General features: G+C 34.8%; 1 protein-coding gene across 1 annotated transcript; it reads right to left on the bottom strand.

Annotated features, from left to right (window-relative positions):
- Window positions 1-10,352: 10,352 nt before the first annotated feature.
- Window positions 10,353-11,283, bottom strand: LOC23687565 (keratin, type II cytoskeletal 68 kDa, component IB). The gene is made up of 3 exons (XM_011494846.2): window positions 11,108-11,283; window positions 10,826-11,017; window positions 10,353-10,761 (listed from the first exon to the last, which is right to left on the bottom strand). Exons 1-3 carry the CDS (start codon window positions 11,175-11,177, stop codon window positions 10,637-10,639), a joined length of 387 nt encoding a protein of 128 aa, XP_011493148.1. The 5' UTR covers window positions 11,178-11,283; the 3' UTR covers window positions 10,353-10,636.
- Between the last annotated feature and the right edge of the window lie 1,480 nt (window positions 11,284-12,763).

Below are 12,763 nucleotides of genomic sequence, written 5' to 3'. Positions count from 1 at the left end.
AAAAGTCAATTATCTCAGAAAGTATAAGATATAGAGAAAAAGTTTGTTCTACAAAGTTTTTTGTATTGAAATATGCTACAACTTTGCTGAATATACCAACTTGCTATCTATTAACATAAAAAAGTTGGCGTATAGGACACTATTGCGATTTGCGATTAGTGCAGAAAAAAATCCCTTTCGTACGAATTGTAGTACAAATAATTTCGAGACACTTCTGGGAAGCAACCTATACTCTAAAACCACAAAATGACGTCAAAAAGTTCATGTCCGCGTAAACTTGCTATCTGGACCACTGTGCAATGGTTTTTCCTGAGAAGTCGAAATTTCTGTACGATTAACAGAGTATGTGGACCTTAAAATATGCAAATTGTGCAATATAATTTTCAAATACCTACAAATATTTTTCAAACCTAACGCTATTATTTTACGGCAGCATATTTGCTGATGTTTGCATGCATGAGAAATTGTTATTCCGAAATGTTGAAAATTTTAGTATCCGCAGTCTGGAAAATAGGCTATAGGTCACAGAACTCCACTCTGCGGGGCAAGTGGGACCCATTCAATTCAAATTGATAATCCACCTCACATAGTTGATGTTATTAAGGTATCAATCTTAAAATACTTAACGCTTTCCAGAGAAAATGTTCATTCAATTTAATGTCGTATCATTCTTAAGATAAGCTGAACATTATTTATGAAAAGCATTGAGAAGACTAAGACATGGTCAAAGTTTCATTTCTATGAGTTGCTAAATAAGAATTACATTTGAACTCTTTTGGTTCTTACAGCAACTGTGAAAATGCCCTGGTATTGCTGTTATGTGTAACAGAAAATAGTTTATAGTTTAGTGGATAAGACCATAGTGAAAGCTGATGGCAAAATCTGTCGAATGTCAACGAAAACGTGTTGACTACCGATGGCTTACAGACATACCCCCAAGTCAATTTTGTTTTCATATGTTTGTATGTGAACAAACAAACCTTTGTTCCAAGAAAATGTTGAAAAGTCTTCTAGGAAATATAAAGGTTCTGCTTAACAACTCCATCAGAAAACACTATTTTGCCAAGAGTCTTCCAATAAAAGGAAGCAAATTCGCAATTTGGATAAATCCTTTAGATAAAATTTAATAAAAAATGAAAACTAAACTTTTTTCTTTATTTGTTGTTGAATCAGACTGAATTGCTGTTATCACTTATTTAGAAGATGTTTTCTTATATTGTAACATGGAAAAATAGGAAATTGTTTATTTAATTAGTGAAAAGCATTTAGAAACAAGCGCGGGATTCGCTACAAACTTATATGCACTGCTTACTTAGGGAGCCTTTTATTTTATGTTGCAGCTGCTACTGTTTCAGATGATATTTCAAAAATGATGCTGTTATTTCAGGAATGATATTGTAAGGTTGATTAGTCCTAAATTACTTCACTAAATCAAACACTTTCAAAAATAAAAACAAACTATTGTCAGTCAGTATATAATATAGTCATACTAGGGAAAACACAATTTAACTGGTCCTACTGAAATCCCTGTGAAAGATTATGTGAATTTATTCCTGGATTTTGTGAGAATTCAACTTGTGATTCACGCTCAATAGAACTTTTGTTTCCTGTTGTGTTTTCAAAAAAGTCTAATCCTCGTCAAGTTTATTCAAATATTGTCGTATTCTTCTCAATATGAACCTCCAATTAAACACCACAAATTTGATTCAGGCATGACCAACTTGAACGGCATACAAGGAAGAACACTTTGAGATTTAGCAAGTAACCATACAAACAATGTTAAATTTGAATTTCATCCAAAATATCAAATAATCTTCGAAAGCGATTCAAAAATTGTTTAAATTTTCGATTATTATGATAAGGAATTTCTTTTGAAATTGTGAAAACGATTACCTTGTTATGTTCATAAGAATGTTCAATTTAGATAAAAAATGTGATTAATGTTACCCAAAATCATCTAAAACAAAAACTCACCTCATATAGCTATATGCAACAAATTGCCAAATGATGATTTTTCAGCACAAGTTGATAAGTACGATGAATGCTACAAAAAAAAAAGTTTTGCAACGCGTTGCGTACAACATTTTTTTTTTCAATTACGAGAAATGTCGCTCTAGTTGGATTACTCCTAGAAACATGAACAAACATCCATGTAGGATAACGATTTTCAGTCACGTAGACCTAGTTTAGTCTGTTTCTCAACCTTGGTAACCACAGAAAAACGGCTCGCTGTAAGATCCAATTAGAGGACTGAGTTATTACACATCATCTGAGTGATCACTTGCTTCTGATTATACCTCGGTGTTTCTGATCCGAAGTACAGTTGACGACTCAAAAACAATGCTTAAACGTGCTTTTTTTCAACATCGTTAACAGTGCTGAAAAGAAGCACTTTTTTGCACTATTTTTTTTAGTAGGAAAAGTTGACCATTGTGTTGTTCATATTGTTGATGAAAACTAGACTTGTTTACAACGGATTGCAAAAACCTTTTTCTCTTATATGCTGAAACCTTTGTTAACAAAAAATGCAGTATATAGTCACGAACAATGGGTTTCAAAAATATAAAAACAAAAAAGTAGCAAAAATAACATAAATTCCGTTGCAAATACAGTCGACTCTCCACATCTCGATGTTCTACATCTCGATATCTCTCCCTATGTCGATATATTTTTCGGTCCCTTCAATCTGCATACATTTTCACTCTCCATATCTCGATATCCTCCTTATCTCGATACCTCCCTATCTCGATGTGATTTTCGTTCCCAATTTTCTCTCCGTATGTCGATATGCCCATTATCAAAGGCTACTAGACTAGATTTTAGAGATTCAAAACAATTTGCGAAGATGAAATGACATCTGTTTGTTTTTGTTTTTCCTGGCAACGAAGTGACTTTCAATCTAGTATTCGGTAAAAATTTGTTCTATGTCTCGATCTCTCCCTATCTCGATAGTCCCTTCGATATCGAGATGTGGAAAGGTGACTGTAATCAAGTTTTCATTGGGACTATGTACAGCATAACGGCCTGCTTTTCCTACGAAACAAAAACAATGCTGAAAAGTACTACTGTTCAGCACTATTTTTGGTGCTGAAAAGTAGCAGTTTTAGTACTGTTTTGGGAGGCGTCAACCAAGTCTCTTCTTCCATAGCATTCTATGCCCGATGTGCGATCCGAGTCCAATAAAGACGAGTGATTCTAGTTGGGGACCGGATTGTCCAGCATTGGTAGAGGAGGCAGCAGAGTCCGCTACTGTAAGCGTCGTCTCACCTGAAGATAAACTATTGTATAAAGAAGTTTATAGATGCATTAACTTACTTGTCATTGTCTTCGGGAAAACGGTGAAGGGAAACCACTGTATGAGATGCTGAATTTGTCCCGAGTTTTGCAGCTGTTGATGCAACAAACTTTCCCAATGGCGAATCAACAAATGTTTATTTATTATCACATGGCAACGCGGATTTAAATTTCGCGGGTAGCGAGATGAATTAGATTTCAGATTTGCAAGGCAGATACAAATGTAGGTGTTGTGTTTGCTATTCTAGTACTTCATGATCCCAAAAAAAGTCATTTTATATGGAAGTCCTACGTCTTTATTTCGTCTTTGATGTGACCGAACAAATTTTTGACATTCTTATCTACTACTGTATCATAGCCTACGCGATTGATACATAGTGAAACAATACTGCACATAGATGTATGCCCACGTGAGTTGTCTTGAAATGTTTGTTTGTGCTTTTGGGAATAATCCATTATTCATCATATCAAAGAATGGTGTTTGAACTCCATTGTAAAACTCGATTTTTCAGCACTCGTTGTAGTTATCCAAAAAGGCACGCCGAGTACAACTTGTACTGAAAGAATCATCATTTTGCAACTTGTTGCATAAATTACTATTTTATTGTAATTTCTCATCGTAATAGGCTGTTTTCATCACGCCAATCTGTCTTTCAACTGAACTATGCAGTGCGGTAATAGCCATTACGTAATGCCATTTCATTACGCAACTATTTTGAGTTTCGTAATGAATTATTATACATCATTTTTCAGAAATTGTAGAGCAATGGTGAATGCTTCCCGATATGATTTTTAATACCCTCAACCAGTCTTGGGAACTGTGACCACAATTCACCACAGTTCATCGATTCTGCCATTCCACCAAAACACAAAGCAGCAGCAGCATCAATACCATCAGGCGTTGCGCTGCCAACGGTTCACACACTGCTTGACTGTTTTTGTCTCTCCACTATGACCATTTTCGGGCAGCCATTCCAAGCTGAATGATTGAAAAAAGTGTTAAATCATTCAATCGCTAATATTTCGCTTGTGTTTTCAACTAATTGAAATCTATTAGCTCTAACAGAAAGACCACAATCATTCCGTTACGATACATATAAACAAGTTCAATTTCATACTGCCTTTATCGAGCAAAAATGCAAAACCCCAAAAACCGCAAAAATCGTGTCACCACTGTGCTCGAGTCATTTCGCATTCGGGGTTGAAAAACGTTAGGAAGAAGAAGATTACATTTTTTGAAAAGCCGTGACATTTTTTGTTTTGAACCGTCATGGTTTGCTTTGGATTTTGATGGTCGTGTAGAAAGATGTAAATGTAGAGGCGGTAAATGTTTGCTCCAGTACTTTTCTCATCCCTGCCCTCAACTGATCTTCTACAAAATTGCGAAAAATGTTGTACACAACTCGTTGCAGAACTCGATTTATACAGCACTCGTCGTGATTATACAACTCGGCAAGCCTCGTTGAATAAATGTACGACTCGTACTGTGAAAACCATCACTCTGCAACTTGTTGCATAAACTACTATTTTCTGCAATTGCTCATCGTAATAGGCTGTTTTTCATATCGCAAATGTATCATGAAACGGCTCACTTTCCTGCACTAAATTATGAAGTCAGTAGCGTAATGACTATTACGCAACGCTTTTTCATTACTTAATTGTTTTGAGTTGTGCAATGAATAATTGCACAACTATTTTCGGAAATTTTAAAATAATGTCAACTTTATCCAACTGCAAAAAATGCAATTTCTCATCGTAATAGGCTGTTTTTCGTTACGCCAATCTTTCATGCAACAGCCTACTTTCCTGCACTGAAGTATACAGTGAGCGAATAGTCATTACGCAACTGAAACCAGCACTGTAAAGATTCATTACGCAACGCTTTATCATTACGCAACTGTTTTGAGTTGCGTAATGAATAATAACATAACAATTTTTCAGAAATTGTAAAATAATGGTGAATGCATTCCGATATAATTTCTCATACCCTCAAGTGGACTTCTACGAAATTGCAAAAAATGTTGTACGTAACTCGTTGCAGAACTTACGACTCATTCTGTAAAAATCATCATTCTGCAACTTGTTCCGTAAACTACTGTTTTGCAATTTCTCATCGTAATAGGCTGTTTTTCATCACGCCAGTCTGTCATGTAACGGACTACTTTCCTGCAATGAATTTTGCAGTGTGGTAGTAGTCATAGCGCAACTGAAACCAGTGCTGTAATGATCCATTACGAAATGTTTTCCCACTACGCAACTGATTAGAGTGACGTAATAAATCATTACACAACATTTTTTTCAGAAATTGTAAAATAATGGTGAATGCATTCCGATATAATTTCTGATACCATCAAGTGGTTTTCTACGAAATTGCAAAAAATGTTGTACGTAACTCGTTAAAAGAATTTGGTTACAAAGTGACTTAAAGAGGCTGGAACTAGAAAAAATGCGATTCTCATATATCATTTATCTATTCTGATCAATGCCTACACATGCCTATGCCTTTCCGGCCGAGAAGCTGCGTGTACACTGTTTGTATGACGCGTACAGGAAAAAAAGATATAAGAAAATGAATCAACGCTGGTCAAAATCCAGTTTTGAATAGAGCTCATCCAAGCGAGCGTTGGTGGAATCCCCAACGGATTTGATGCTGCTGTTAGTCGTAATAAACGCTAATTACCAATCTTGTTCGGATTTCCGTGCACATAATAGTCCTCCTCGTTTGATGACAAATTTGTATATTCCGTATTTATTGCTTCCTCCAGCCGCCAATAAGTTCAAAATATCGAAATATCATTCCGAAGGACAACTCTATTCTGCGATGGCGGTTCTGTTATTCTTTGGAGAGAGCATATTCGCCGTAGGTGCTGATTGTAAACGATACCAAAAGCATAACGAAAAGAAATCCCCTTTTTGCTGAATTCAGCACCATGAATGTCCAACCAGATGATTAACGAGCTCATTTCTACACTGTATAGCGGTGATTTTGAAAATCCGGTTTTGGTTGGATTTATTTGTTTATCGTATCCTAAAGCAAAAGAGAAACAAACACGATCGAAAGATTGACGGTTGGGAAAAGTTTGATGGCACACTTTTTGAACGGATGGTTTGATATGATTTCTTTATGACAGATATTTTGTTTGTTTAATATAATATTACACTGTTACACAGTACTGTCGTATGTTACGTGACATTTGGAATGCAAATGAGACAATGCGACTTTAAGGAATAGAAAAATAGTTTTAATTTATGCCAAAAATATTTCCATTCGTTTATGATATTTGTTATGCCAACACTACAACTCGTATAGTGGTAAACATCGTAAGCTATTCAAACAAAACGTAGCAACGCTAAATAATTGTCGTAAGGTTTGTATGTGATTTATGCAATGTTTAATTGTTTTGACGCGGTGTTCATGGTAGTGAAAACATGTTGTTGTTGGCTTTTTAAAAGATTCATATATTGGCATCTTATCACTACCTTTCAAGAAAAAGACGAATCAATTCCTGAGGCACCATTTTATGAACATGGAATTTTATTGTCTTCATTTCGTCCAAAAAGATTGAAAATCGGTCGAACGGTTCAAAAGTTATAATATTTTTAAAAATAAAATTTTTGCAAAATCGTGATTTTTCTGGTCACCCTATTTCGGAAATGGTCACCCTAATCAAAAAATCCAAAAATACTTGTATCCTTATTTTGGATAAGGAACAAAATAGCAAATTTTCATGGAAATCGGAGACCCACTAGATCGGTTTTTCATGGAATGGCTGATTCTTATGCCGACACTTACAGTAACGAACCATCCAAAGTTTGTTGAATAAAGCGAAGCTTTCGCAAGTCTACACTAATAGTGTCGAACCATTATTTTTTTTTATTACAAAAATAAAGATAAAAAGAAAAATGTAGAACATAAATAATTTTTTTGCAATTTCTCATCGTAATAGGCTTACTTTCCTGCACTGAAGTATGCAATGCGGGAATAGTCTTTACCTAACTGAAACCAGTGCTGTAATGATTCATTACGCAACGCTTTCTCATTACGCAACTGTTTTGAGTCGGCAAGCCTCGTAGGATAAATTTACGTGCTTCTTTCTGCAACTTGTTCCGTAAACTACTAATGAATCAGTGTTTATGCCGACACTCACAGTGACGAACCATTCATAGCATGTTGAAAAATCATATTCGCGTCTCACCGTTGTAAACGATTAAATGTGCAGTCATACATACTTTATAGATTAGAAATAAAAGCATAAAACGAGCTCACCATGGCTAGAGATGCTAGTATTAGAAAGTCAGCAGAAATTAATAACGCCAAACAATTTTTCGACTGGGCTGTGTCGCAAAAGGTGAAAGACCAATTTAAAAAAAAGATTGGAAGTTTATCTATGCAACTGAAAATGACTATTCAGAGGCTGAAAAATTTCTTCAGGAAAGATTTTCTAACCTTGTTACAATTCCTGGTACAAAAAAAATATCATTCATTTATACCAAAAGACGAACGAAGCATTTTTGCTAGTGAATTCTCAGATGCACATAAAAACCAAGAATATACAGCATGCTTTGTTCTTAATAATACAAAGAAACGAAAATCTTCCGGTGTTAGCAACCAAAGACAATCTTCCCGGTTGAAAAAATAGATAGTGTTAAGATGAAAATGTAAGTTATATACTGAATAATTAAATAAATTTAATTTAAAAGAAAATAATCTTATTTGTTCAATAGAAAAGAAAGAATCCCTTTTCAGTGTAATGAAAAATTGAGGCAGAAACAGTTTTTTTCAGTTTTTCTTAGCGACTTATAGTTCATTTAAACCAATCCCATATTTTTTTTTCAGATGTTTTAGAAAATTTGCAACTGCTTTTATAAAAAATCTTTGTTTTTCCGATGCTTCGATTGAAATATGGGTTTTCAAAGAAAAGGCTTATATGGTCATTTTCCACTAAATTGGCCATAACTCAAAAACGAAAAAAAAGAACATTTCAAAAATCTCAGCGATTAAAGCTTATGAAATTACCTTCTCAAAAATATTTTTGAAAGTTTTCCACTAATTGGAACATAGTTTTTCCGGCTTTTCTTTACAAATTTTCTCAACGGTGGAAAATTTTGTGGAAAACTGTTTCCAGTTAATATTTTTTTTTATTCTTGAGAAAACTTGCTTTCATTTTCATAAAAAAACTTTGTTTCTACGATGCTTCTTTCTTGAGTTATGATTTTTCAAAGAAAATGCTCAAAATGGCACATTTGCACATTTTTTACAAAATTGGCCATAACTCAAAAATGAAAAGTACATTTCAAAAATTTCAGCGATTAAAGCTAATGAAATTATCTTTTCGAAAATATTTTTTTGAAAATTTTCCACGAGTTGCTTCGTTTTTGAGTTATGATTTTTCAAAGTAGTGTTAGAGGAAAATAAAAAAAAATTCCAACTGAGTTTTCTCAATTTTTTTTATTCATATATTGATGAGCCCTGCCTGTGGAAAAAGTTTCATGAAAATCTGAGACCCTTCGGCCCACTTTGTACGGAAATAAAAAAATCCCCTTAATGGATGAAGCCAGGGTACTCGTGGCAACTCGAGGCTAGTGGTCACCATTTTGGAAACGAAGGACATGGTAAGGATTATGCTTAGGGTTCTCTGTAGCTCATCCGAGAGGAGAGTTTTCCATAATCATCCCCATATAAACTCAACTTTCTTCCGACTTATTTCAAACTTCGAGAAGATGATATATCCCATAAAAAAAAAAACGTGGGCTTCCATATACCAATATTTTGAAATTTTCATCACTCTTCTATACACACACAATGAATTATTTAATTTAATTAACATCGGACGAGTCTACCGAACCACAGACAAGCAGACGTGGTGCCTCTTCTTCTTTACTGCTCATAATGATGATGGTTGATTGTGTGAAAGACCTTCACTTCACATATTTCAAAGAAATAACTCAAAGTTCACGTGTGTTTATCTGTGGTATTACGAGTTGATCTGCGACTTGAACAAAAATTCAATTCTCGTACTTTGTTTAACCCATTTTCAACTCGAATTAGATAATGAATCAAGTGGTCGGTGTTCAGACAGACTGAACCATATGATATTTTGGCGTTCTAAAGATACGTTAAGGACTTCATCAAATTTGATTTTTTCGATACTGTTTCAATACAGAAGTATCGTCAAATACATAAGATCCATTATTTCAGCAAATAATGCAAATATTTTGATGTTTCGAATGCCTGGGGTGCTTTTTTTCTGAAATTATTGAAAATAACACTTGGTCCAGTTTGGTTGAACACCGACCAACTTGACTATTAAAAATCACAGTTGGTATATCAACGCTTTGTGCTTTGTACCAGAACAGGCGTCATTCCGGCACTAATTAGTGTCGCACGAAGTGACTGGATGATACAAAACAGCTAATTTATGCTAATTTATTCGCGAGATCAAAATTTAATTTTGCAGTTTCTATTACTGGAGTATTTAATATCAATTTTTTACATTCAATTTATAGTATGAAAATCGTTAAAAATCATTTATAAACATGCTTGAGTAACGGCATCAATTGTCGACCCATTCATACTTTTTTTTTGTCAAAAATTTGTGCTTTTCCCCTACTGTTACAAAAATGCATTATGCGTGGCACGAATAATTCTCACGCCGACGATCTTAAAAAAAAGCTTGTGTATCAGTTACTTCAAATCTTTTTTTTTTGCACAATCATTCGTTGGACAATGAGGAATAATCACGCAGAAGATACTACAAATATTTGAAGTTACTGCGATGATTGACAAGCATTTCTAAAGGTTTTCATGATCGTTGTCACGATAGATAATCCCACAATGGGTTATCCAGCCATTCAAAAATCTTTTGTTTTCTGGTACATTTCAAGAGCAAATTAGAACACCAATTATATGTTTGTAAATATACTTTGAATGCCAAAATGTATAAGACAGGATAACTTCTCAATAGCTCAAACAGCAACTACGTAATCAAAGCATGGTCACTTAAGGCAGGTTAGGGATTGTGATATTCTCTATCTTAGATCAAATCTGTCAAACATCATATGTTTCCTGTGAACACATTTTATCACATTCGATCACTTTTATTTTATTTCATTTTTTTTGTTCGCATAGTCCTCTTATCGATGTCATGATATGTGTACTTTCATAATTTACGTGTGTGTAATTGATTCGTGAAATAAAAATGACTCGTATCTATGTTAAACATAGTTCTAAAAGTATGTAATCTTAAGCGCATTCCATAACAAATTCCATAACGCATTCTTAAGTTAATTACACGCATAGGTCACATATAAATGAATGTTTTCCAGTCTATGTTTAATCGACTTATCCGCTGAAGGATTGAGCACCAGCGTTGGCAGCCGATCCGCTGAAACCACCGAATCCTGGGAATCCACCTGCACCGCCGGAGAAGCTCTGAGCTCCAGCATTGGCAGCACTGCCGCTGAATCCTGATTCAGATAAATTACACAATTATTGTCGGTAATGCGCCATACAACTTTTAAAATATTCTACCTGGGAATCCACCGAAACCACCACCCTGGGAGAAGGATTGGGCAGCAGCATTGGCAGAGCTTCCGGACAGTCCACCGAAACCTCCGAATCCGCTATTGAAGCTCTGGGCGCCGGCGTTAGCTGCACTACCGCTGAATTGTGCGGCACGTGCCACTCGGTTCAACGGAACATCCACTGGAACCAAGTAGGCGACTGCAATTTAGAAAAAAAATAAACACCGTACGATTTGATAAAACTCCCAACATTTTGGCAACACTGATTACTGTCACTTTCTTCACTCACTTTGATACGGAGCACAGTTGGCCAGGACTAGAACTGTGGCCAGAACAGCAAAGGCAAAGATGGTCTTCATTTTTTGGTTATGTCGTTACGTTACGAGTCCACGAAGGAAATGAAAGTTTGCTCTACACGCAATCACTTGCTAGTTGACAATGATATCAGCGCATCCCGAACTGGTCGGCTTTATATATCGAAAGGTGTTAAAACGTTTTCCAACCGCCTCGTCTGACAATACCAGTTTCCAGCGTCTGCTGATTTTTCCCCAGACTGATAATAAAACTGTCCCCACTTGTGCACTGGATTTCGGCCGGTAAACTGGAAGATGACTCTCGTCTTGAACAACAGACGAACATGCGGATAAAAGACGAGGTGAATGGGTTCAAGGGGTGTTGCATATGGATTCCCAAAAACTTTGTTTTGGATGGATGAGCAAATCTGCCTCAGCGTCGTGTAAACCTAAAATATTTGCAGTGCTGAGTGCTTTTTATTTTGGCCGAAATTTGGGTATTTAAATTGGCAAACTGGCGTGACTTAATATGGGGATTTTATTTTTGCAAGCTTTATTTGCTCTCGATGAATGTAAATCAATCAGATATTGACCGTTGACGTAATCCTATGGTAAATCAATTAGATTATTATAGGATAAAGTAAAAAATTAACCTTTTACACAAAAATTAGAAGTATATCCCAAAGTATTTGCAGATCAAAATGTGTCAATTTAAATATAGCTAAAATCAAATTAAACATACCATTGGCTTAATCACAACAAAAATGAAATCCAACACCGTCGCACAGTGCGTTGCTCCATAGACAAAAATCAAATTCCAAGTTATTTTATCTGGCGATAATAAGTAAACAGTGATTAAAGATAGCATCCATTATTTAAAGAAGTATTGATAAGCTACAAAGCACTAAAACTATTACAACAAGCGTCAAAAGTGACAGTTGTCGGAGTAGCAGAAAACCTAAATTTTGTCGCATGTTTTCAGCACTCCTTTCAACTAGTACCGTAATCCGTGGGCAAATTGATCACTGCACAATGGTCGGGCTCCATATAAAGGGGCGGCCAAAACTACCAAAAATTTTTTTTGAGATTTTTATGTTTTTATCATTTTAAAATATACCTCATGTATTATATTATTATGATCTTTAATTAAAATTGACCTAAAATTTAAATTTCTATGGCTTTTATGACGGCAAACTGGCTGAAGTCAAAAAATTTAAAAATGTTATAATAAAATAAAGTACAAAATTTATAATTTAGGAATGAAATATTTCCCCAAAGTTACGCACTATCTGAAAGCTTATGGTTCAACACTTTTATCGAGCATGAGGATGGAAAAACATTTGGTTGAAGTTTTAATACTATTCAATATTACATTTTAGTAATTTTGATGATTTTTAACATGAGAAACAACTCTTGTCGCGTCATGTCGCCGCCATTTCGAATATTGCACATAAAAAAAAAAACATCCTTAGATCTTACAAAAAACGTTTAAATTTTTTGCATAAATTTGCTGATTTGCAAGTTAGAGCTATTTGAATAATTCAATATTTTCATATATTTTGAAGATATTTTTCATACAAAGTTTATTGAAAATATATTTAAGCACTGTTCATACACATTTTGATCAAACTAGGTCAAATACAAACAAAAAA

This window comes from Aedes aegypti, chromosome 3 (genome assembly GCF_002204515.2).
Source record: "Aedes aegypti strain LVP_AGWG chromosome 3, AaegL5.0 Primary Assembly, whole genome shotgun sequence".
In the NCBI taxonomy this organism is placed as follows: domain Eukaryota; kingdom Metazoa; phylum Arthropoda; class Insecta; order Diptera; family Culicidae; genus Aedes; species Aedes aegypti.
This window is presented reverse-complemented; position numbering and strand designations above follow the sequence as displayed.